General features: G+C 45.8%; 7 protein-coding genes across 7 annotated transcripts; 4 read left to right on the top strand and 3 right to left on the bottom strand.

Annotated features, from left to right (window-relative positions):
• Positions 1–7686: 7686 nt before the first annotated feature.
• On the bottom strand, positions 7687–10893 carry LOC132262689 (bromodomain-containing protein 7). Its single transcript, XM_059762029.1, has 4 exons — positions 10759–10893; positions 8534–10507; positions 8387–8470; positions 7687–8129 (listed from the first exon to the last, which is right to left on the bottom strand). Exons 1-4 carry the CDS (start codon positions 10811–10813, stop codon positions 7933–7935), a joined length of 2310 nt encoding a protein of 769 aa, XP_059618012.1. The 5' UTR covers positions 10814–10893; the 3' UTR covers positions 7687–7932.
• Positions 10894–10942: 49 nt separating this feature from the next.
• On the top strand, positions 10943–15492 carry LOC132262836 (leucine-rich PPR motif-containing protein, mitochondrial). The gene is made up of 3 exons (XM_059762274.1): positions 10943–11102; positions 11339–14835; positions 14901–15492. The coding sequence occupies exons 1-3, from the start codon at positions 10966–10968 to the stop codon at positions 15410–15412; spliced, it is 4146 nt and encodes a 1381-aa protein (XP_059618257.1). The 5' UTR covers positions 10943–10965; the 3' UTR covers positions 15413–15492.
• An 87-nt stretch (positions 15493–15579) lies between these two features.
• Positions 15580–16432, bottom strand: LOC132262841 (post-GPI attachment to proteins factor 2). The gene is made up of 2 exons (XM_059762280.1): positions 16010–16432; positions 15580–15949 (listed from the first exon to the last, which is right to left on the bottom strand). The coding sequence occupies exons 1-2, from the start codon at positions 16419–16421 to the stop codon at positions 15594–15596; spliced, it is 768 nt and encodes a 255-aa protein (XP_059618263.1). The 5' UTR covers positions 16422–16432; the 3' UTR covers positions 15580–15593.
• A 306-nt stretch (positions 16433–16738) lies between these two features.
• On the top strand, positions 16739–19108 carry LOC132262838 (sialin). The gene is made up of 4 exons (XM_059762276.1): positions 16739–16831; positions 16892–17094; positions 17303–18450; positions 18513–19108. The coding sequence occupies exons 2-4, from the start codon at positions 16986–16988 to the stop codon at positions 18786–18788; spliced, it is 1533 nt and encodes a 510-aa protein (XP_059618259.1). The 5' UTR covers positions 16739–16831; positions 16892–16985; the 3' UTR covers positions 18789–19108.
• On the bottom strand, positions 19101–20522 carry LOC132262839 (multiple inositol polyphosphate phosphatase 1). The gene is made up of 2 exons (XM_059762277.1): positions 19870–20522; positions 19101–19811 (listed from the first exon to the last, which is right to left on the bottom strand). Exons 1-2 carry the CDS (start codon positions 20461–20463, stop codon positions 19101–19103), a joined length of 1305 nt encoding a protein of 434 aa, XP_059618260.1. The 5' UTR covers positions 20464–20522.
• Positions 20523–20537: 15 nt separating this feature from the next.
• LOC132262837 (protein SDA1 homolog) lies at positions 20538–22958 on the top strand. The gene is made up of 2 exons (XM_059762275.1): positions 20538–20787; positions 20844–22958. Exons 1-2 carry the CDS (start codon positions 20599–20601, stop codon positions 22689–22691), a joined length of 2037 nt encoding a protein of 678 aa, XP_059618258.1. The 5' UTR covers positions 20538–20598; the 3' UTR covers positions 22692–22958.
• A 49-nt stretch (positions 22959–23007) lies between these two features.
• LOC132262843 (2-oxo-4-hydroxy-4-carboxy-5-ureidoimidazoline decarboxylase-like) lies at positions 23008–23904 on the top strand. The gene is made up of 2 exons (XM_059762281.1): positions 23008–23303; positions 23481–23904. Exons 1-2 carry the CDS (start codon positions 23123–23125, stop codon positions 23813–23815), a joined length of 516 nt encoding a protein of 171 aa, XP_059618264.1. The 5' UTR covers positions 23008–23122; the 3' UTR covers positions 23816–23904.
• The last annotated feature ends 26 nt before the right edge of the window (positions 23905–23930 follow it).

Below are 23930 nucleotides of genomic sequence, written 5' to 3'. Positions count from 1 at the left end.
TGTTTGAGGTTGCCCATGTGCAAAAAAAGCGACACCCATAAATCAATCATGATGGAACTTAAATTGTATGTAAAAATGCCGTGTCCTGAGGCCAAGGTTCCCCACCAGATTTTTACATCTGTTCTTGGCCCATGAGTTTCTCTTCCGTTGCTTCTCCTTTCAACCGCAAAATTTACAAGTATTACAATTTAATCCCCACGCCAGACGACGTGGAAGCCCCACATCCTCACTGGGGGCGTTTGAATGCAATTTTTACCACACTCCCACCTTATCACAAGATGCATTATCAATTTCCTCAGAGGAAAAAATAAATGAGATTGCAATATTGCCGAGAGATTCTTGGTGAAACCCACATAATGTCGTATTATCTCGCTAAGCGATCAAAGCGAACTTAAATACATTGAGCAAAGCATAATATTATTACTCTGCGGAAAAAAGATAATATTAGTTGAATCACAGATTTAAGAGGTATCCAAATAAGGAGAATATTTTAAACTTCCATACTGAAATCACACACATTAGGTCGTTTTTCTTTATTCTTTATCTCTGACATTTCACTTCTTTTTTGACCATCCAATTTCTACGAGCATTTGATTACATTTTCAGTTTGACTTATGTATGTCTTTGTCCCTTGTTTTCCCAGATTCAAGACAGATTCTCGCCTACAAAACCGAAGGATATGAAATGCTTATGAAGTTGAAGGCGCCACGAATAAAACCACAGAATTGATATAATGAGATTCTGCACAGTTGTCTGCTTAACCATCTGCCAAAACTCAACTCATAGTAGAATGTAAGTTCTCTTATTAAAAGAGAATGGAAACTTGTGACTCTCAAATAAAGCTCAGATGTGAGCTTGTCATATCCTTAAAGTCTCTCGAGGAAAAAGTACTCAATTCCTTCACGATTAATAAAACATGATCGTGAATACAATACGATTATTTTGCCAATAAGAGCGAAGAATGGGTGTATTTTGGGCAAGATTCCATGAATATCCTAATCCATCTTCTAATTCTTTGTCAGATAAAATACCCCTTGCTTAGTGGAGAAAAGTACGACTTTACGAGCACCATTGACAATCTCCTATGCAATCTCCTGGCTCACAGTTACAATCTTCAGTGGCAATCTCCAATGATAAAGCCCTCGCCTTTCGCACAGATGTCAATGGTGAACTAAATAGCAATTGCTATAAAAATAAATCCGAACAGACCATCGAAAGCGAGGAGACTCTGTGGACGGGGAAAGAGAGTTCTTAAAGTCTGGATGAAAGTTAAATTTCACACGATTTTTGCTCCTATGGCTTAATTTTCTCTCCCGCACAAAGTATTTTACACTTCAACCTCCATTCCATTTCCCTGCCATTCCTTCTCACATTGTTACATTCACTTAATCTCCTTCACATCATCTCTCTTGGCATATTCCTGACATGTAATGTGCGCCCCTGAAAAAATTCCTCTCACTAGTTTATCATTAATTTAGGAGGAAGGCGCTGTGGCAAAAAAATCTTATCCATTTAATCCACTTCTCTTCTCTCGGGTTGTGAATTTCATCACAGAAACATTCACTTGACAATTTGAGTGAAGTGAAATATGAAAAGAGATAAAAATTGCGGGGAGAAAACTTGTCTAAATAGATTTCTCTGACTCGCAATTGTGCTTTCTTCAAGTCATAAAAAGGGAAGAGAGAGACTTTTTTGCTGACACATAAATCAATTGAATTATATATAGAATGATGTATGATAAATACATATATTTATGTAGCTAATGGCACTTTTATTCGTAGCTTTAACTTGTCACAGCAATTTCAATAATGCAATTACACCTCGAATCACTGCACAATTACTCATTCACACCATTTGTATGCCATCCATAGTGAGCTTCTCAATAATATCAATTAAACAGTAATTACTCCGACATGGACAAACCCGCATTCCGCACTAATTGAAGTGTTTGTCCAGTGAGCAAATGTCCCAGTGATAAATTCATAATTCATTTAAATCAATTACAGTGTGGGGTGCTTTTAGGGTTGGCACTTCATGGATATTAATTACCCCTTTTATGCTCATAGATTGGAATCTAAACAGCTAAATTACTCCATAATCTACTCTCTGGTGGAAGAGATCTTCCAGCAGAACGCCAAAAGACCTCCAACACCGCCATGGAATCGTGCCTAGACCACATTTTCGGGACAGAGTGGAAAAAAGCACACAAGGATCAACTCGCAAAAGGTACCGAGTTCTCGTGAAATCACGCAATGTACCAAAGGTGAATTTCCAGTCACTTTCAATTCACATGTTGAGGCCACATTCTGTGCGCCCCCTTCGAGTGTTGCCAAGAAAAATCACAAATTTATCGTGGCAATTATGAGGCAATTTCACCAATTTTCTCAACACATAAATTCGCACGAACGCGCGCCCAAAAGTTTTATGTTAACAGGCAAAATTTAAAACTTATTCCCGCCCAAGCGGAAAAGGGGCCTATAATCACTTAATTTAGCCAACGCGGTCCGTGCCAGGAGGCGCTTCGCAGTGTACTGAAAAGGGGAGCTTTTGAGAGTTTTGAACAAGTGTTAATGAACAGTGTGCTTCTTCCTTTGCACCCGCAGTGAGAGAGACGCCAGGAGAGGAGAGAGACATCCTGCCTTGCTCACATTCTCTCCACATCTCCCACGAAATGCTGGGGAATTTCACTCAGGACTTTTGCTGTTGCCCACCACCGATTCAGAGGCGTGAGCAGCAATACTACAACTAATATATTTCGTTGTTTTTGTGGCAATTATCTGAAATATCATTTGATTGCAGACATCACAGATTAATTAAAGTTCAAAAAGAAAACCAAGGAAATTCCGTTGTAATTCGAAGTTCTTGAAAATTCTACTTTTACTCTCGACATACTCGAGCAGTCCGCAAAGCTTCTCGACCTTTTCCCACAATGTACTTTACTCGATGCGACTTTGAGAGAAGGAGAAGTGCTCCCTCGAGAGAAGAGTCCCAAAGAAGAAAGTTGGAGAAAAATGAGAGGAAAACACGAGTGAAAAATCTTCTGCAATTTTTCCCAACGTTGCTGCAAATTCCTCCTCAAACTTTTCTTCATTTCCCAGAGAGCCGCCGGAGAGGGAAATGTATAACTTCAATGCACAGCAAAGACTGTGCATTTGAATGAATTTCCTGGAATTCTCTGCGTCGACATTTGTTTTCTTCAATGTCGCGGGATTAAATTTTAAAAATACTCCATTGCGTTCCTCTTGCTAATGATAAACACACAGTTTTTCAATATACTGCCAGCTGAGAATGTGCGCGTCTCGTTGTTTCCATCCCCCCTCCCCTCATCTCCATGACGCGACTGTTGACAAAAGCTCAAGAAGGACACTTTTTTTCTCTATGTGTCTCGCTAAAAGAAAATGGTAAGAAAGAACCCTCCAATTTGAATCTCATTGTAACACAATAAATTAATGTATTCTTCACGCCGAGACGGAAAAGCTCCCTTCTCAGCGATAATTACCGCGAGGCACTGCGATGAATAATTTATTCTTAATCACTATTTTATTGTGCACAGAGATGCTAAATTAATAAGATAATTCACAGTGAGTTTGAGACGCTTTTTTGCCCCGTTTTCGTCCCTCATCAAGGTTGTCGCGACAAAATACTCTGTGTCAGTTTCACATCATTATTCAACTTTTATTCCGTCCGCGATCTTCAGTCCACCCCCGTCGTCAGCGTCTCACAGCCAAGATTTAACTTTCACCCAGTCGCCCTCCGCTCCCCGGGGGATTTTTCCACTCCTCGGCTACAGGCAGATGTGACGGTGTGCCCGATGTGTCGTTGTCAAAGTGGGGAAAGCTGGGTATTTTATGCTTGAGCGAATCATCAAATCTACCCCCAGAGGAGAAACGCCCTGAAGGTACAGTCATGATAAATGAAATAGCACCGTCACCTGACAATTCCTGTTCACTGCAAATTTAATAATATTTGATATTGCAATTTATTTTCGACGTTTGATATATTGCATCAATTTGTAATCAAAGAATTGCAATGTATTGTGCAGTAGAAGGATCGTCTTTCTCATCAGGATGCACTGCTTTCAGAAGCTACACTGCGTGACAAAGAGATCTCCATTGTGAAGATTGTCCACAATGTCTATAGCACATGTGTTATTTATCTTTTCATCACAGTACAACTTTTCTCTGAACGAATAATTGATATTTCTCTGATCAAATAAATCCCGAAATGATGGAAAATCACAAGGCACGATTCTCATGTGTGCATTTTCACATCCTCTCTCACTCTCGCTCTCTGGAGCTTCATTGGCACATGTTCTACTCTCAGATGATAATTGAGATAAATGCCACGAGGCATTTTGCATCAATAATCACCTTTGAGAACACTAGAAGCACATTTGCAATTATTTACTTGACTGTGATGTGTGAGCTGCATGCAAAATAGATTCTTCGCCAACTGGGATTAGGAGAAGCCCCACTCCGGATGCGAATTACGCACCGCATTTGCTCTGAGATTCTTCTCGGCGCATTCCGTTGGTCCAAATCAAAATGTTGGGCAGCGCCTCAAACCATAATTGTGGTGGAAGGGTAATTGATAGAAGCAACTCATGCAGAATATTTTATATATCGAAATGAAATTTCCATACATTACCTTTCGCATGTACACTTTGTTCTCTACAACAGCCCCGAGAATCTGTCCTGATTGTTGATCACATTTACTGTGAGTGTGTGTGTGTTTTCATGAAAAGTGCGGAAGAGGCAAAATTGAAAAGGGCTGTAGTGGAACATGGACCAATTTCGACATTTATGTCCGCAGCGTTTATTGAACTAATTATGGAGTTATTTTTGGAAGGGCGCCGATTGGAAGTGGGCAATTTAGCCAAGGACTTCCCTTAAGCCCAGTCTTTCTATATAGTTTCTCGATGGAAATTGATTAGATCGCGCCACGGAGGTGCTCTTTTTATGATTATTTACTATATGAGAACTGTGATGCGGAAGTGCGGGTAAATCGTAAAATGGTCAGCAAATTAGCACGCACACGGACAACTTTACAGCCCCACTAATTAGAAATCTGTACCCGAATCACAGTTTAAACCGCATTCACCCCACAATTGAGCCAAAGAGAGAGAGAGAGTCGAATTAATCAATATGAGACAATCCATTTCATCTGAAGTCTCATTCAATCCTTGGCCCCTTAACATTCACTCCTCCGACTTTTCCCATCGCAATTTATTCACCATATAGGTATCTTGTCTATTGAATAATTTAGACTGAGAAAACACTCTCAATGTTTTCCCCTTGTTTTCCCTTTGCCACTTTCCCACTCAGGATATCCCTTTCGCCCGTCCAAAGTACACAGCCCCCAACCCCCACACTTTCGGCTGCTTATCAAAAGAGAATATATAAATTGAGGATTTTTACCACAAATGGCTTTATACATAATTCCCTCATATTTTCACCCTTCGTCATATAAGGCAAATTCACTTGAGACTGAATTTTCTCCCCCTCCCCCATCTTCTATCCACAATATGAACTATGTTTCAGGGATGAAAACTGCCAAAATAGTTTTATCAAAACCCAATTTTCATACCCCATCCCACGTCCAAGCTGCCGTATGTGTGTATCCTGAGTCCCATGACAAAAAACGTGAGGGAGAGACTTTTTAGAAGGTGCCCAAAAAACACCATAAAACTCCCCAAACCTCAGGGAGGAGAGTTTGTAGGGGTTGCAAAAATTTCTACACAATACCTCTGGGGCCAGGAGAGAATGTGTAAAAACCAAGCATAGGCACAGAGAGGCTATAAGAGATGAGATTCTTGCACTGAACTTCACAAACAACTCTCGGGTTCCTCGAGAAGTGTCGGAATTTTTTAGTATTTACATTCTCGCTGAGTGAGCAATTTTTCACCTACCAAATCAAACTAATGAGCCTTTTTTACCTATGTTCACCATACTTTATCTCTACGATTGAAGGTGAGATGCATTGAGGTTCATTTGGGTTTTAATGGGTGATTATTACAGCAAAGTTTGCTACAAAATCTACCTCACTATCGAAACTCTCTAACTCACACAAGCATAAATATTATAGTAAAACTTGTGTCGTTATCTCAGTTCAGAAACCAAAGTTATATTATAGAAAAAAAACCCCGCAATGCACAGTCTTGTGCATAGTAAATGAGGCCAAATGCTATGAATGAGGGATAATCGGAATTAAAGTATGTTTCTTTGATGAATGAAGAAGTTGCAAAGCAAAAATTGTGAATGCGACGGAAAATGAGATTGAGAAAAAGCCATTGAGTCACAGAGTGTGGATGTAAGTTTATCAAACTTTCGTATAAGCAGCTTAAAACTGAGTATGAGTTTTGTGAAGAAATCATTTATCATCAAATATGTGACTGCTCAAGTGATTCTAACATGCTGAACTAACTTTTAGAATAAATCCCACATTTAGCTTAGAGAAAATAAGGTAAGAAAACAGCTACCGAAACAAATAAAATCAATAAATTATCCTCATCTCGAGACGAGATATTTGATAAATGTTCTGCAAACTACTCACAACACTTGTGATCTTGAAGTTGAAATGTTTTGAACATCTTTTACCGACACTGCATCGTATGGAAACTTTCCACTTTGATATTTTCTTCTCCACCCATGCATTTCTAAAGTTCCTTTAGTGTTTGATAGATATAAGAATCGCCGGAGGAGAATCTTCGTTGAACTGCGTATTTATTATTTAGCCAAACGTCAGGAATGAAAACTATCCAGACTTAAAAATACTTTGAGGAAATCCCAAGCAGATTTGTCAACACATTTCTATCACTGCTTCAATAATTAAACAAAGAACATTTTGTAGTCAACGTCCGGCATTTATTAACATCGTCACAAATGCAATAGCTGCAGAATCTTTTACCGAGTGGCGCGGCGAAGAAAGAGGTGGAAACATAAACAAAATTTTCATTCAGTAGCACAAAGAGGGAGCGAGAGAATGAGGGTGTAAAATGTGAATTAGAGCAGAGCCATGTAATTGTGGCATAATCGTGAAAACGTCAAGATGTCTCGAGTAATTTATTATTCGCATCACATGTTATCAAACTTCCGCGCTGAATTAGCTAGACTTTCTTGTATGATAAAACCTCCTCAAATATTTATTCAATTTCCGTGCCGCGTGCCTCAGAACATCCTTTTCTCCTCTTTCTCTCTCTCATTGTCCAAAGATGAATCACTTTGGTGTGAAGACTCATTTCATTTTTACTCTCTCACCCCTTTTTTCCCCCCAACTTAATAACCATGCACTGACGATTAGGACATGCTGCTGTTCAATGCAGCATGCAAATCTCTGTTAAAACTGCAGAATACTCCCTTAAATATTCATCAAATCTGTGCACCACTTGCGAGACCAACTCACCATCAAGTTGTTTGATTTAGCAGCAGATTTCATCCTCCAGAGCTCACCACATCCTTCATAATTTATCACACTGTCCACGTTAAATTTCTCCACGCTGCCGTCTAATTCCCGCCCCCACTTTTTTTCCCTTGCGGGCAAGGCATGCATTTGCATTTTTGCTACTTGCACATAAAAAAAAACGATGGGCAAAAAAGTAATTTTTCCAGCAATTTCTGCAGACACGCAAGAAATTAATCATATTTCACAATCATAAATTCATCATTTATGCAAATGTTCATCCACGTGACGCCAGAGAAAAAGTACATTTTGGTGTCTTTCACATGGAAAATCATATTTCTGTATTTTTTTTCATCCTTTCTTCCTCTCTCCCCAGGGACACAATAATTGGAATTTATATTAGAGAAACACAAATACACATCCCTCCCCTCTTAACTGTAGCACAAAAGCGCAGAGAAGGATTAATTAAATTGATCAAAAAAGAGATAATTCTCTCTCAACCCACACTGTCTCACTCACTGGCTGTCTCTCTCCTCAATTGAGCAGCATTTGCTCAATGCTACTTGTATCATGCTCCACTTCACTACTGCTGCCACCCTCCAGGAACTCCCGCAGCTCCGTCTCCAGGTCGACAGGTGTGGTATTGTCGACATTGGCGTGATTGTGATTCTGATGGTGCACCAGTGAATCCGGCTCAATTTCCATGGGAACAGGCGTGATGTCCATATCCGCTAAAAGAGCCAAAAGTCGGGCATTATCATGACAAATCCTCAGCTTATCGGCTTTCAAATATAATCACAACATTCATTATTATAATTAAATCTGACTATGTGGCTTTTCTGCTGAGGTTTCCCCCAAACTCAAAGCCTTCCAACTGCTTATAGAGGTAAACCAAATGAATTAGAGAGTTTATATTAGCATCTTAACACAAATTCAGTGTGTGAAATTTACATAAATGTCACAATTGAGTTTTCCAAAATCTACTTACGTGATATATCGCATGCAAGGCGAGGAACACCCTGAACATTTCCGACCAGACTCACTCTCTGCATCTGATAGGGCTCTAGGCCAGCTGAAACCGCAAAACATCCCATTACCACCATATAAGCATCCTCTATTGTCACTAAACACTCACCAGTTGACACTCCCATGGCTTTCCTCAGTGCGTGCGGTGTTGTGATGGCTTCCGGTGGGAGATTCTTAGCCATTTCTGCTATATTAGACGTTATCTGTGTGGCCAGTTGCATTTCATCACTGCCCGGCTGCTGCACTTGGCTCAGATGCATCGGCGGCGGCTGCGACAACCGCTCGAATTGCACCTGGTGCAGCTTCTCAAGCAAATTCGACGTGAGATTGAGTTGAGTCTGGAATCTCTTCTGATTGTCCACGTCACTTGTCATTCTCTCCAACTGATCCACAAACTTCACGTCAATTCCCAAATCTGTGAGAGAGCGCAAGGCGTCAAAATCGACTTTCACTGCCGCCAATTCGGCCGTCTTGGTTGGCGGATCAGGATCTGGGAACGATTTCTCCACCTCCTCCTTCTCTGAGCGCTGTCGGTGGGATTCTGTGATTTTGGCCAGAGTCTTCCGATGTTCCCCACCAGTGAGCACGTCCAGAAGTCCATTGGCCAGTGAACTAGCGTAAGAGCTGCTCTTGGTGAACTCCAGGATGCTCTCGGCGTACTGAGTACCAGTGTCATCACCATAAGTGGACAGCACGAGCTGGGATTCCTCTTTACTGAGATTGGCAAAGCGAGAGTCAAACACTGGAGCGAAGGAACTGAAAGCGCCATAATTAAGAGGCTTCACCGCCTTGGCGAGATTCCGTCTATCCTCTCGAATGCCCTGAATCTGTCCAGTGCCTTGCTTCAGGCGTCCCGTGAAGGCACCCAAGGATATCAATCGCTCCTGTCCAGTGCAATTTCCCTCGCTGTCGAGGAGAATTTTCATGCTAGTGGTGCCGTCCTTGTGCTGCCTCAGGAAGCCCATCTTGTGTGCCCGCTGGCGAGTGAATACCCTGGACTTTGCCGATCTGGCGGCCTTCTGGACCTGCGCCAACACTTCCTCAGCCGACATGTCGTCCATGAAGGGTTCGAAGCGACTCTTGGGGTTGTTTATCTGCCTCATAGGCTTTCGCTTTACGTCCTCCTCATTATTCACATTCACATTCTCCTCAGCGCCCGTTGAAGTCTCTTCATCTGCTGAATCGCCTCCGCATTGTTCAGTGTCGTGATTCTCAGAGTTGGGCAGCTCAAAGCCCAACTCCTTGGGCGTCAACTCTCGCATGTACACCATGAATGAGCGCAGGGAGCGCATGAGATTCTCTGGCTGAAGCATCCGCGCGCCCACGTGAAGTAGCCGCTTAGCTGCCTTGTGGTACACCGTCTCCACGTGGTTGTACTTGATAGCATTCTCACACATTAGCCGAAAATCGTCCCCAAACTCCTGAATCGTCGTGTACGCATTCTCGTCGATCTTCTGGCGCATCGTTGAGAAGTCCATGGGCTTCGTGATGATAGCTGAATAGCCTGGAGCAATGTCGTTTGTCACTGGCCACGCGAAGAACTGGTGAGGATCCCTCTTCTCAAGGCTCCGCAGAAGATGATCCAGAATTTTCGCCAGAGGCGATCGACTCTGCTTCAATTTCAACACACACTGTCTCGGCTCGCGTCCTGTTCCATCAGACACAGTCGCAGGCTTCTCCTGGTGAAGCTTAGGCCCATGCGGGGACTGCATTGACCCCGAACTGTTGTGCTCCTGCGATGAGATGGACTCCGGCGAGCGCAGATGAGCCAATCCCTTGGACACTCCGCCATACCTCATCATAGAGTCCTGCATCTGGCTATCCTCACCAATACTCATATCGTCGAAGCTGGAGTCATCGCGGTGGCGTCGCTTCTCCTTATGATGATGCTTGTGCTTCTTCTCCCGGTCCTTTTTCTTCTTCTTTTTCTTGCTCTTCTTGTGACGCTCATGAAGCTCCTGCAGATACTGATCATTCTGCACCCCGTAAGCTGGAGAGTCATTCCCATACTCAGGCGTTGAGTTGCTGCCCACCTTGAGAATCAACTTCAGACTCGGTGGTCGTCCGGGACTGAGATTTGGATCTGCAATGACAGCACAACGCATTTAACCTCACTTTTCTTCCAGACAAAGGAAAACTTTGCGATAAATCACAACACAGTGCTAAAAACATTACAATTCCCATGCCAGAAGCTTTTTGAACACTTTTCACATCATTTTGTGGCGATTTGCGAGAGTTAAACCAAGAAAATAGGCGGTAGACCGAAGGAGCAGCGTCACCTCGGGAATCCCCCATTTTTCCCCACTTTTCAGCCACACTCCCAGCAAATCTCACCTTCATATCGCTCCCGACGCTCACTCTTGTGTTTCTTGTGCTTTTTCGAGCCCATCACGGGGATATTTTCGCGGAAAAACAGCCAGAAAGAAAATAAAACAAACGACGCCTCGCACAATTTGACAACTAGGCGGCCAGGCGAAACGCGAACCAGAATCCCACTGCTGTGACGTAATTCGCCCACTTCGCCGTCAGTGTTTTCTCAACATGGCCGGGATTCTTCGCGGAAGCAAATTAGTGCGGTATTTTGCGGGTTTCGCTCGCAGCATCGCCTTCAGCACTTCCAGGGAGCTTGAAGGGAATGTTCTGCAGCAGGGACAATGTTTCTGTGGACACCTATCGCAGTGAGTAATGGGATTTTGAGAAAGGAAAACACATTTTCCGGGGCATCATGGCTGTCTTACGCAATAATCGATTTTCCAGCTTTTGGGATAAATTATCGACATATACAGATATTCGTGTTAATCAGATTCTTTCCTCTTAGCATTTGCTCAATCCTGATGCAAAAATCATGGGGATTTTAGCGTAATGTGCAGAGGAAAACAGAAGTTTCTGTGGCTAACCTCACTTTTTGTTGTAGGGGTTTTTCAACCAACGCCCGGTCAGATCAAAACCTTGACAGATCCCTGAAGCGACTGGATCAGGATGTTCGACGATCTGGAAGAATCTCCAGGAGGGACATTGAAGAGATCCTGGAGGAGATTCGCCTGCAGAGATCCGCCACGAGTTCTCAATCTCTGCTGGTCATTCGATGTTGTGGGAACCTCGTGCCGGAGGAACTTCCGGAAGTGCGAACGGCCCTGGTGCAGGAAATCTGGCATACACTGAACAATCTGAATGTCCCAATGGACATTTCGCACTACAACGCTCTGCTGAGGGTATATCTGGAAAATGAGCATCCCTTCTCACCCACTGAGTTCCTCAGTGATCTGGAGGCGAAGGGAGTGGAGCCCAATAGAGTGACATACCAGCGACTCATTGCGAGATATTGCCAGGAAGGTGATATCGAGGGAGCGACCAGAATTCTCGAGTTTATGCGAGAGAAGCAGCTTCCAGTGAATGAGAATGTGTTCAATGCCCTGATTCTGGGACATTCTCAGGCGGACGACATGGAGTCTGCCGTGGGGATTCTCAATGTAATGCAGCAGGCAGGATTGGAACCAAGTGCAGACACATACACGACGCTCTTGTGTGGATATGCGAAGAAGGGCGACGTGGAGGCGATCAAGAAAACACTGGCAGAGTGCGAAAAGAAGGAGATCTTCCTCCTGGACAAAGACATTCTCGATGTTCTCTACGCCTTGACGGTGAGTGGTCATGGGAAAGACGCGGACGCTCTTCTGAGCTGTGTGAGGAAGTCAGTTGGATACAATCAAGATGCTGTCAACACAATTCTGAGGCTGACAAATCGTGGAGAGGATGAAGTCGCTTTGAAAATCTTGAGAACAATGCCGCGAAATGTAAAAGCCAACGGCGATGTCAGCGACACCGGGAATTTCTTCATCCGACAAATGGTGAAGGCAAAACTGCCCGTAGCGAGGATTCTGACTGTCTGTAACAATATTCAGGAGGAGGGCCTGAATTCTCGACCACTCTTGGTTGCCATTGAAGCCGGTCTGAATCAAGGGAACGTGGAAATTGTTATGCCGCTGCTGAAGAGAGCCAAAGAAATGGGTTTCCCAATGCGTCCGCACTATTTCTGGCCACTTCTGTGCTCCGCCGCCAAATCAAAATCCACTCCGGGTGTGGTGAAGGTGCTGAAGCAGATGCAGGAGGAGTTTGACATGCAGGCTAATAGTGAAACCATCAGGGAGTATGTTATCCCGCACTTAAAGGCGAAGGCATATGATGTAATGCGGGATCTGATTGATGCTGGACTGTCTCCGGGAATAGTGTGCACGAGTGTGGTGTACAATGAGCTACTGAAGGGGGATCTGAAGAAGGCCGCTGAGATTTCCACAGCCTATCGCGCATTCTATGTGCCCAGTCTCTTCCGGAGGCCTCTTATCAGCGCACTGAACTCGTCAAAGGACTGTGAATCCTTTATAAAGATAATTCGGCAAATCTATGATGGGATGGCATGGATGGACAGAGCTACTGGGAGGGAGCAGAGTGAGGAGACGAATGAGAATGAGGGAGAGGCAAATCAGCACGAATTTCTAGGGCAGATTGTGTACGATGTGGCAGCGTACTTCCGGCAGAGTAGCGATGAGATGCTGAGAAAGGTGCTCGAAGGACTTGTGCAAGAGGGATTGTCCATAAGTTCTCGGCAAGCTGAGAGGATTCAGGAGAAACTCGGATCTGAGCTCACGGTGGAGATTTCAACGAGTCTTGGGCAATTGGCGTCTGGAGAGTTGGAACCGGTGCCGTTGTCACAGGAAGAGGGATCTAGGAGGACAGCGTCTGTGGCTCAGATGAGTGCGACGCAGTTGGAGAGGATCATAGAGCAAGTAGAGGCCAAGGGAGAGAACGCCAAGGGTCTCAAGAGATATCTTCTGGGTGCCTGCTTCCGCAGCAAGGATCTGCAGAAGAGTGAGGAAGTTATACAGCGTCTCGAAGCGGAAGGATACACTTTCACTTCCGGAGTCTACGCTCAGATGATTGACTTGTACTGCTATCATGAGAAATTGGAGAAAGTGCTGGAGACCTATAAGCTCATCAAGGAGAAGGAGCCAGAATTCCTCTTGGACAATATGAAGACCATTCGAGTGATTTCGCTTCTGCTCAATGAGGAGCGTGTGGATGAAGCTTTGGATTTTCTGCAGAAGAACCAAAAGTCCGAATGTATGGATGAAACTGTGTTCAATTATCGCGCCAATGTGTGGAAAATGCTGAACGCTTTGGCCGAAAAGGGACAAAGTGAGACGCTGAACAAGGTCTTTACGACTCTCGAGGCTGGACGCTATATTGAAGTGAGTAATGTGCTCTTGGGACCACTGATAAAGGTGCATCTCGTGAAGGATGACTTGACGAAAGCGATGGACACCTTTGAGCAGATCTCTGAGAAATATCAAGTCACACCTTGGAAGAGTGAACTTGCCTGTCGCCTGATCCAGGCTGAGGATGCCAACAATCTCCAGCGTTTGACGAATCTGAGCACAAAGATTCACGGAGAAGTGAATTCTCTCTATGATCTCGTCTTTTCATTCGTTGAGTGCGGCCGCATTCGCCAAGCCAGGAAGATTCTGGAGACTCCGGGCCTCCGGATGCGCTATCAGAGGCTGAGTAATGTGTGCGAGAGGTACAGTCAGGAGGGAATGGTGCAGCCTCTCGAGGGACTTGTGGAGGCTACTAAGGATCTTTTGCACATCAATCGGGCGGATATTTACTACAATCTCCTGGTGAGCTATTGCAAAGACGACGCGGCGGATAAGGCTCTGGGTCTGTGGACGAAGATGCAGGAGGAGGACATTACGCCCTCGGATGCTTTCCTCGAAAAGCTGGGCAAATTTCTGCAGTCAAAGAACCTGGACGTTCCATTTGCCGTGCCTAACGCGAAGAGAGCTGTCGAGAAGGAGCAGATAACTGAAGCTGCAAGTTCAGCACCAAAGCCATCCAAGGAAAACCTCAACATAGTTCCAGTGGCATCAACTGTCTCAGTGTTCAGAAAAGCGCTCAAGGAGGGAAATGTTGATAGTGTTGTGGCGGCTTATCAGAAACTCTCTCCAGCGGATAAATTGAACATCACTCACCAGTCGCAATTCCTTGAGATGCTGGTGAAGGACGGAAGATTCCAAGAAGCCAATCAGTTGCTGCAGAAAATGCTGCAAGAGAATACACATCCAATTCCCAGAGTCTTCCGTTTCTATCTCAACAAAATTGCCTCATCTGGTGATATTGCCCAGTTTGAGAAGATCTCACAGTATTTGTCACCAGAAATGAAGAAGGTCATCTCATTTGACAATCGCCAGTGCCATGCTTACGTCGCTTCCGGACGTGCTGGAGAGTATCTGGATATGCTGGAGAAGGAACTGAGCATGGCGAAGAGTGACGAAGACAGAGCATCGCTCACTGAGAAATTCCCCAGAGGCGGAGCACAAGGAATTCTCCAGCATCACCCAGAATTGTCTGATAAATGTGAGTTTTAGTCACAAGTAATTGTGATCTCATTTTATATCCTGGCGTTGTTTTTACCTTTGCAGTTGAAATTCTGGCTGGGAAATTTATGGAGCAAAAAATCAGTTCTCCCATGAATGTTCTGTGGATTCATTACTTCATCACCGGGAATCAAGAGAAGCAAGAGAAGATTTGGCGAGAACATTTGAAGGATTCTCCAAGATTGATGTTTCAGCGCATTGTGCAGACGGCCAGGGAAAATGAAGACGTCAATCTTGTACAGCAATTAATTGACAAGCTGACCGGAACGAGCGTGACGGACGGAGCTCTGGGAAATGTCTACAGTTGTCTTCTGGACATCCATTCGGCACGCGAGCAGTATGATTTGGGACTGCAAGCACTGAATGCGGCCGTTGAAAAGAAGATTTCCCTGCAGACGTTCAACAGAACAGCCCTGACGAGACTCAAGGATGGTCTGGAGAAGGCGGGAAAGCAGTTCCCACACAAAATCCCTGAGAAATCCAGCCAGACAACTGAGGATTCCAGCTCCAGCAGTAGCAGCAGTAGTGATGATGAACCGGAGAGGCCACGAAAGTAGTGAGATTCATGTTTGTTTTGCGGAAGAATTCATAATTGCACCCTTTGGAATAGCCTAATAAAAATACATTAATACAAAAATCTAGCAATTTATGCCCCAATCGAATAATAAAAGGGGGCGCTTCCGGGAGTCAGTGTGCGGAATCACGCGCGCTAAGCGAGTCTCTGAGACTCTGGACGAATCAATTCTGAGAGAAGTAGAGCCCCGTGGCCCATGAGAAGGCGATGAAGCGCCCGTGGAAGTCCCAATAGGCGGTCATGTGGAAACCCATGTTGGTCAGGACCACGATGTATTCAAACAGAGCAAAGAGTGAATACACGCCAGGCTCGCAGTGGGCATTGTGCCGAAGAAAGAAGTACCCGGCGAGGGAGAAGGACATGATGTTGATGAGACAAAGGTAGCCCTTGAAACGGATGGATTTCTCCTCCAGCTTTGTCAGGGAATCTCCTCGCCGAGCATTAATGTTGAGGATGTAGCTGAGCAGCATGTAGAGCTCCGATGTGGCAATGAAGGTGATGAAGCAGAACTTGTGGATCTCTGCGGATGATAAGTCAGTCAACTAAAGAACCAAACAGTAGGCACGGCAAGAGGAATTACCATAGTTATCCACTGATGTGAAGAGTGAGAGTCCCAGCAGTGCTGCATTCTCCACAACATTGAGAACAGTGGCGGAGTTGACGAGGAAATGCCAGCGCTTCCGGATGCAGGATCTGTAGTAGCGCAAGTACATGTACGCTACCATGAAGCGAGGCACTGCGTGACAGCTAATGGCCACCTGCCAGATGAATCTCTGAGGCTGGTAGCTTCCAATAGCGGCTGAGATTGACGGCAAGAAGTTGTACACGTGACAATGCGTGGCGGTGGCGCGCTCAAAGTAGAACACCACAGACCACATCACGCAGAAGAGGAAGCTGAAGAAGGGCAGAGAGACCACCCGCAAGGCAAACTTCCCAAATGCAGTCCGGAAGATGGGTGTCTCCCGGTCGAGTGACTGGTACTCAGGCAGCATTTCTTTGTGCCTCGCTGCGGCGCCAGTGACACTTCAGTTTTCCACGAGGCACATAAAATATACACCCGCGGGGTGGTCTTCACCTCCACCAACCATCAGTGGAGCAGGATATTGCCATTCTCAGCTGAAACTGGGGATTTTCTTCGGCACTCCAAATCACTGCCCAACTGTCAAAGAGGTTGTTGATTTTCCGGAGAATGGAGTGCAGTTCCGACAGAGGCGCTGCGGGCGATGTGGTGGAGAGAGCGCCACGTGGGGAGTACGCGCGGGACGGAGGAGAGGCGAGCTTGTCATTCCTGAGAAAAAGAAACAAAGCTCGCGATAAGGGAAGAAAAGAGAGGAGAAATTGCTTGACTCTACCACGTAATTGACGATAGTATTATCTGGAGTGTGCACTTGTGCTAATTTGTGTAAGGAATCATTGTTTTTATTTCCGCAAATACGGAGTTGATTGTCGTGACGTCACGCAGGTGCGATTGGCCAAACAAACGGAAAGTTTGGCGACAGAAGAGGTGGATTTGGGGGCGATAACGACGGCAGGGCTCCCTGGTTATCTATGGGATCATGGGCGATTCGCCTGAGGAGAGTCCACAGTACAGCATCAACGCTGACCCGTACCCGGAAATAAGTGACGATGACTCTCCGCTCATCTATGGGGCCCCGCAGCCTACAGGTGAGTGTCCGGGGAAGATGGCATATTGAGCTGATAGTCAGGTTGATTGATGGTCGGGTGGGGACTGGGTTTGAAGGAAGTTTCCGCTTTAGGAATGTGACTTGGAGGCTAGAAATGACTCATTGCCTTGGTCACTGCAGTGGGAAAGTGGGTGTATTTGCGATATAATGCGAACAATGCGAATATAATGGGTGTTTCTCTCTCACAGCTGATGGCCGCTTCCCTAAAGCGCGCCACCTTCTCGGGCTTATGGGATTCCTGGGCTTCGCCAACGTCTACGCCATGCGCGTGAATCTGTCAGTGGCAATCGTGGCGATGGTGAATCACACAGCGATCCCTGACCAGGACAACAGCACATTGGATGACGTGTGTCCAGCCCGAGGGAACAGCACAGATGACGGACCAGTGCTGAACGGTGAATTTGACTGGGATGAGTCGACACAGGGCATCGTCCTGGGGGCCTTCTTCTACGGCTACGTTCTCACGCAGATTCCAGGTGGCAGAATGGCAGAAACTGTTGGCGGAAAGATGATCTACGGCGTGGGAGTTCTCATCACGGCCATCTTCACATTCCTCACGCCCATCGCGGCGTACTGGAGCTTGCCGGCGCTCGTGATTGTGCGCGTGATAGAGGGCATGGGCGAGGGTGTCACTTATCCGGCCATGCATGCGATGCTGGCCAAGTGGATTCCGCCTCTGGAGCGCAGCAAATTCGCCGCTGTTGTCTATGCGGGATCCAACTTCGGCACGATTATCTCTCTGCCACTGTCGGGGTGGCTCTGCTCACTTGACTTCCTGGACGGCTGGCCGCTGGCCTTCTACCTCTTCGGTGCCTTGGGCGTTATCTGGTTCATCTTTTGGATGTACCTCGTCTACAATTCTCCTGCGCAGCATCCGCGCATCGAACCAGAAGAGCGACAATACATTCAGCGATCACTGGCACGCCGAGATGACGAGCTTTTGGACAGCGCCGGTGACAACTCGGTGCCCTGGCGTCACATCTTCACGTGCCTGCCCATGTGGGCGATCCTGGTGACCCAGTGCGGTCAGGCGTGGGCGTTCTACACGCTGCTCACCGAACTTCCCACCTACATGGACAATATCCTGCACTTCGGTATCAATGCCAACGCGACGCTCTCCTCGCTGCAGTACCTCACGGCGTGGATCTTCGGTATTCTGTCCTCCACCGTGGCGGACTGGATTCTGGCCAAAGGGTGGCTGAGTCAGAAGAACTCCTACAAGTTCTGGAACTCCGTGGCCTCAATTGTGCCGTCAATAGGACTCGTGGGCGTCGCCTGGGTTGGGTGCGACTGGAAGCTGGCCATGCTGATGTTGGCGGGCTTCGGAGCATTTCAGGTAAAGCACTGCGAATGCGACAAATAATGCCAGAGTGCACTGAACTCTGTCTTCCTCTGCAGGGAGCCGTTTATCCGGGCAATCAGATGAACCACATCGCCTTGAGTCCCAGATACGCCGGAACAATGCTGGGAATCACGAACGGAGCTGGGAACATGTGTGGCTTCCTGGCGCCTTACATCATCGGCTCAATTATTCGGGGCCACGAGACGCTCTCGACATGGCGGAGTATCTTTTACTTGGCGGCAGTGATCAACGTGGCGGGTAACTTTTTCTACCTACTCTTTGCCTCCGCCGAGGAGCAGCCCTGGTCGAAGCAGAGGCCGCAGGTGCGCTAAGAGGCGCTGCGGCGGCCAATGCCTTCCGTTTATTGTGATATCTCTTCCTTTTTACGCGCATAATCAGCGAGGGGATTCGCGATGAATCTGAATTTATTCTATATCGATTGTGATTCGTGACCAAATGTGCTTTTGATTCCTACTTATTTCGAGTGCATTTTATATCCCGATCAGTATATCTCCGCACAGAGTTTCACCACCCCGTCAAAGAGTATGATAATGTATAACTTAATTTTTCGACATGACGATGGCAATTAGACTCTCCCTTAAGATTCAATTGTACAAAATCCAGCGAGAGTTATAAATATTTTATTACGAAATTGTGCACATTTTGTCAAAGTCACACGATTCGACCCTCTCCCTGAATGCTTCTGCGAAGACAGCGTAATCACAGAGTGGGGTGTCGTCTGGGCAGCCTGGAATTGTTACAGGTCGTTCCTGGTGCATTGAGAGGACTTTGGCGCCAGTTGGGCAGGAGAATGTGACGAAGAGGAGATTGCTGGCGAATGCGTCGATCTTGCTGGGTCGCCAGGAGTGCTCGCCGCCAAAGGAGGTGTGCACCAGAGGCTTCTGGTCACGGTAGAGTCCCAGGAAGGCGAGATACTTCAGCAAAGTCCCGGAATGGGTGAAATACAGGGTGATATTGGGGAGTTTTGAGTATGGATCGAGGTGTTCAAACATATTCCGACCGGCTGGGCAGGCCTGGCGATAAGTCAAGTCATATCCGAAGCCATCGATCCAGTAATACTCAAGATCCTCGAGGAATTCCATGATCTTGACGCTTTCTCTGGTAAAAAGACTGCACCAAGGAGAGATTATATGGCGATCCCACGCCGTTTCGAAGGCACATGTCGTGTACATGAGATGAACGTCATCAGCAGATAAATCTTCAATCCCCGTCTTGCTCCTTAAGTTCTTCAGAAGCTGCAGAAAGTGGTCAGAAGCGGCGAAGAGACGCACTTGTTCCATTGCATCGGGATTCTTATCCACCTCAGACTTCCAGCGAGGACATCCCTTATAGAACTGCAAGAACAATCCAAATTATCAAGTATTCCTCTCATCCGTCTAACCAATAACTCACCCTCAGAATCGGATCTTTCTTTTCAGCCTTTGGATACCAGATTTGTTTAATGTTGTGTCGCCCAAAAAGGCCAGTGGCGAAGCTTTCGGCACTCTTTTTAGCTCTCTGCGTGTCTGTATACTTAAATTTGTACGTGGAGTTGTCGTATTGATCGAAAAAGAGGTCTGGAAAGCGATTCTGGATCCTCTCGGCCAATTCTATCAGCTCATCTTCTCCTTCCGGAACGAGAAACTTCTGCTCATCGTCGTCCAGTTGGAAATTCCAAGTACGAAATCGCTCTAAATCTCTGTCGCAGAACTCTCCTTTCTCGAGAATAATGTCCCTGTATTGCGTGAGTGTTGTCTTTATCCGAAAGATCTGCTTCCTGCTGGGATTTCTCGTACCATGACGAAAAATTCCCCACGCTCGAGTAGGAAAACACTCGTCAAAAGTGACTTTCTCGTCATTTGTATTCGCTACAACGCGATATGGCGTCTTTGTGGCCAAATGCTGTTCAATACGCTCCTCCTCAGCATTAAAACAAATTATATCACATGTTATTTCTTTGAGAATCACTGAAATTAAGGTGAAAAACAGAAATTTGGATGTCGACATCCTTTGAGACCAAAAAATACCACCTGTGAATTCCGTAAGGTGTCACTGATGGCGCATTGAAGGCAAGAAGTGAGGTTAAGCCGCGTGTTTTGGTTTTCCATGTGGAATTTCTATCGCAGAAAAAGTGCCTGAAAAATGGGTAAAAACACCCAATTAGTGATCAATTTACCACAGTTGCAGAATTTGATAAAGAAGGATCCCGCCTCGTACAAAGATGACTTTGTACAGCAGTATTCTCACTTCGAAAACACACTTGAAATTTTCAAGTACACTCCGGATCAGCCCAGCAAGAGTCTGGAGGATTCTGTGACTTTCGTGGCCCAGGTGAGGAGTTTATCTTGCATGTTGAGGCGTTTAGATGGTAATGGAGTGTTTTTCAGGTGGCTCAGCTGTACCTGGACGTGTGCAAGGACTTTCCTCAGCAGCTGATTGACGTCTTGAAGACTTTTTCAATCAATCTCGATCCTACAGTGAGAAATGCCTTATGCAAGGCTCTCATTCTCCTCAGGAATAAGAATTTGATTCCTGCACTGCAACTTCTTGAGCTCTTCTTCCAGCTCTTGAGGTGTCCTGATAAGAACTTCAGGGAATTCGTGCGGACTCACATAATAACGGATATCAAGAATATCAACGCGAAGAACAAAGATATGAAGCTGAATTCCACACTGCAGAGCTTCATGTACACCATGCTGGATGACTCGAATCCAAAGTGTGCTAAAATGTCCGCAGACATCATGATTGAGCTGTACAAGAAGAACATCTGGAATGACGCAAAGACAGTGAATGTTATTGCGTCTGTGGGATGTTTCTCTAAGGTCACCAAGGTACTTGTGGCTTCTCTGAGATTCTTCCTCGGCACTGATGACAAGGATGAAGAGAGTGGATCGGACAGTGAAGCTGAACCTGATCTCAGAAATGCTCTGATGGTCAACAAAGTGAACAAGAAGACGAAAAAGAGGAAGAAGCAACTCGAGGCGGCCAAGAAGCAATATGCCAAGGCGAAGAAGAAGAAAACTTCAGCTCCTTCCTTCAATTTCTCAGCTCTGCATCTCATCCACAATCCTCAGGGTATGGCGGAGAATCTCTTCAAGCAACTTCAGTCATCAAATGAGCGATTTGAGCTAAAGCTTCTGCATTTGGATGTGATTTCACGCCTTGTCGGTGTTCATGAGCTCTTTCTGTTCAGCTTTTATCCCTATATAACACGCTTCCTCAATCCTCATCAACGCCAGGTGACCAGAATTATGCAATTTGCCGCCCAGTCGGCACACGAACTCGTGCCGGGAGATGTTTTCGAGCCAGTGCTCAAGACAATCGTTAACAATTTCGTCTCGGAGCGCAACTCTAGTGACGTCATGGCGATCGGATTGAATGCCATCCGGGAGATTTGTGCCAGATGTCCACTGGCCATGAATGAGGACATGCTCAGCGATTTGGTCATGTACAAGACGTACAAACAGAAGTCTGTTATGATGGCCGCGAGGTCGCTCATTATGCTGTACAGAGAGCAGATTCCGCAGTTGCTGCACAAGAGGGACAGAGGAAGGCCCACAGAGGCGAGTGCGGATCTGAAGGCGAAGGAGTACGGAGAAGTGGTGGCGATGGACACAATTCCAGGCGCCGATGTGCTAGTGAAGGAGAAGAAGAGGCCCGAAGATGAGGTGGAAGAGGATGAAGATAGTGATTCTGACGCTGAGAGCGAGTGGGAGGATGAGGAGGATTCCGATGAAGAGGGATGGGTGAATGTCAGCCAGGATGATGAACCTGGAGAGGAGGAGGAAGAAAAGGAGAGTGAAGATCCTGTTGATGCTAAGGAAGCCGCTAAGGAGATTCTCTTGAGCAAGATCCTGACCGATGAGGACTTCAAGGCCATTGATGTGCACAACGTGAAGAGACATCTGACGGGAGCGCGCAAGAAGAACGAGCCAGCAGTTCAGGAGAAGACGGAACTTGTGAATCTTGATGCAATCGAGATGATCTACAAGAAGCGGAGGAACGACAAGGAGGCCAGGCTGGCCACTGTTGAGGCAGGAAGAGTGGATCGTGTCAAGTATGGGTACAGGGACAACAGGAAAAACATCCACTGCTCCAGGACGAACAGGGAGAAGAAGAAGAACAAGAACTTCCTGATGATGCGACACAAGGCGCGCTCCAAAGTGAAGAAGAGCTTCAGGGACAAGCAGCTCGCGTTGCGAAATCACCTGCTGAAGCAGAAGAAGATGAAGTGATGTGGTCAGGAAAGACCAGGGGATGTGAGCGTGTGTGTGTTCTCTGTATTCCTCAGTGGAAAGAAGGTTATCGCGTGTTTACGCTGTTATCTAATCAGAGGCAAGATTTTTTTGTCTTCCACATTTTTCTCGATTGCAAATATATTACAAAACACAGAGAGAAAAGCTGAAGAGTGAGATTTACAGAGACATTCACTATTATTGACAGAAGCTGCCTTCAGATTGAGGGAAATTGATGCGAAAAACATTTCTGAATGCTAATAAAAATGATGAGATTGTGAAACTGTATGGAATATGACATTGTATGACGAGGGCAGAGATGAGAGCCGTTAATCTCTGTATGCGTGTTGTTTGGAGATGAAGTTGGGATCTTAGTGTCTTTCAGTTTGAGATTAGAGCGTGGAAAGTAGTCTGAGAAGCGCTGTGCCACCATGAAGTTCACTCTGGAGGAGATAAACCAGCTGGAGAAGGTGGAATTCGAGGAGGTTTTTAAGAATGTTGTTGAGTGCTTTCCGGACGCGGCTAAGAATGTGTCCAATCAGGCTCCGTTCGCCACATTTTTCGCCCTTTTGGAAGCGTTTATGCAGCATCTCGATCAACTGGATCCAATGAGTAAGTAGAAATGGTGATTCAAAAGTTGGAACATCTTATCTTATTCCAGTTGAGTGATTGAGAAATTTGCAGCAAATCATCAAAATCGGTGCACAAACACTAGAAATGTGATCAAATTTGCCTTGCTTATCAAATATTGTGCATTTCAACTTGACTTTTTTATCTACGCTTTGGTAGAGAAGCTGGAAATTGTGAAGCTACACCCACACTTGGTTCCGGAGATCAACAAAACCAATCTCACCGATGAATCAGCTTCTGAGCAGTCAACTGTGGGACTCAATAGGATCACCAGTGAAGAGAAGAAGGTCATCCTGAGGGCGTCAATTGAGAACTACTGGAAGAAGTTCAACTTCCCCTTCGTGATCTGCGTGCGCGAGTGCAAGAGCACGGACGACATCATCAGCGCCGTGCAGGAGAGACTCTCCAGGACACCCGAAGAGGAGGTCCAGGTGGCGTTTGAGCACGTGAAAAAGATCACATCTCTGAGAATTGCTGACATTGTGTCACATTGAATATCTTTTTCGATAAAGTATTGTTTTTATTACTTTTCTTCTCGTGAATGTTTACACTATTAAATGTGTTTTTGCGTACAGATACAAAATATACTTCTTTTTCTCCACCTTGCAT

This window comes from Phlebotomus argentipes, unplaced genomic scaffold (assembly GCF_947086385.1).
Source record: "Phlebotomus argentipes unplaced genomic scaffold, Phlebotomus argentipes genome assembly contig_15, whole genome shotgun sequence".
Lineage (NCBI taxonomy): Eukaryota > Metazoa > Arthropoda > Insecta > Diptera > Psychodidae > Phlebotomus > Phlebotomus argentipes.
Note: the sequence above shows the minus strand (reverse complement) of the source record. Positions and strands in the feature narration are given on the sequence as shown.

Bases quoted from the DNA above. Each gene is read 5' to 3' on its own strand.
- LOC132262839 (XM_059762277.1), bottom strand. From the start codon at position 20,463: ATGTCGACATCCAAATTTCTGTTTTTCACCTTAATTTCAGTGATTCTC. The intron at 19,812-19,869 runs GTGAGTTATTGG...TTGTTCTTGCAG, and splicing joins AGAAAGATCCGATTCTGAGG to TTCTATAAGGGATGTCCTCG.
- LOC132262841 (XM_059762280.1), bottom strand. From the start codon at position 16,421: ATGCTGCCTGAGTACCAGTCACTCGACCGGGAGACACCCATCTTCCGG. The intron at 15,950-16,009 runs GTAATTCCTCTT...TATCATCCGCAG, and splicing joins CACATCAGTGGATAACTATG to AGATCCACAAGTTCTGCTTC.
- LOC132262843 (XM_059762281.1), top strand. From the start codon at position 23,123: ATGAAGTTCACTCTGGAGGAGATAAACCAGCTGGAGAAGGTGGAATTC. The intron at 23,304-23,480 runs GTAAGTAGAAAT...ACGCTTTGGTAG, and splicing joins CGATCAACTGGATCCAATGA to AGAAGCTGGAAATTGTGAAG.
- LOC132262838 (XM_059762276.1), top strand. From the start codon at position 16,986: ATGGGCGATTCGCCTGAGGAGAGTCCACAGTACAGCATCAACGCTGAC. The intron at 17,095-17,302 runs GTGAGTGTCCGG...TCTCTCTCACAG, and splicing joins TGGGGCCCCGCAGCCTACAG to CTGATGGCCGCTTCCCTAAA. The intron at 18,451-18,512 runs GTAAAGCACTGC...CTTCCTCTGCAG, and splicing joins CGGGCTTCGGAGCATTTCAG to GGAGCCGTTTATCCGGGCAA.
- LOC132262837 (XM_059762275.1), top strand. From the start codon at position 20,599: ATGGGTAAAAACACCCAATTAGTGATCAATTTACCACAGTTGCAGAAT. The intron at 20,788-20,843 runs GTGAGGAGTTTA...AGTGTTTTTCAG, and splicing joins CTGTGACTTTCGTGGCCCAG to GTGGCTCAGCTGTACCTGGA.
- LOC132262689 (XM_059762029.1), bottom strand. From the start codon at position 10,813: ATGGGCTCGAAAAAGCACAAGAAACACAAGAGTGAGCGTCGGGAGCGA. The intron at 10,508-10,758 runs GTGAGATTTGCT...CTGTCATTGCAG, and splicing joins GCGTCGGGAGCGATATGAAG to ATCCAAATCTCAGTCCCGGA. The intron at 8,130-8,386 runs GTAAGTAGATTT...TGGCTCTTTTAG, and splicing joins CCTTGCATGCGATATATCAC to CGGATATGGACATCACGCCT.
- LOC132262836 (XM_059762274.1), top strand. From the start codon at position 10,966: ATGGCCGGGATTCTTCGCGGAAGCAAATTAGTGCGGTATTTTGCGGGT. The intron at 11,103-11,338 runs GTGAGTAATGGG...TTTTTGTTGTAG, and splicing joins TTCTGTGGACACCTATCGCA to GGGTTTTTCAACCAACGCCC. The intron at 14,836-14,900 runs GTGAGTTTTAGT...TTACCTTTGCAG, and splicing joins CCCAGAATTGTCTGATAAAT to TTGAAATTCTGGCTGGGAAA.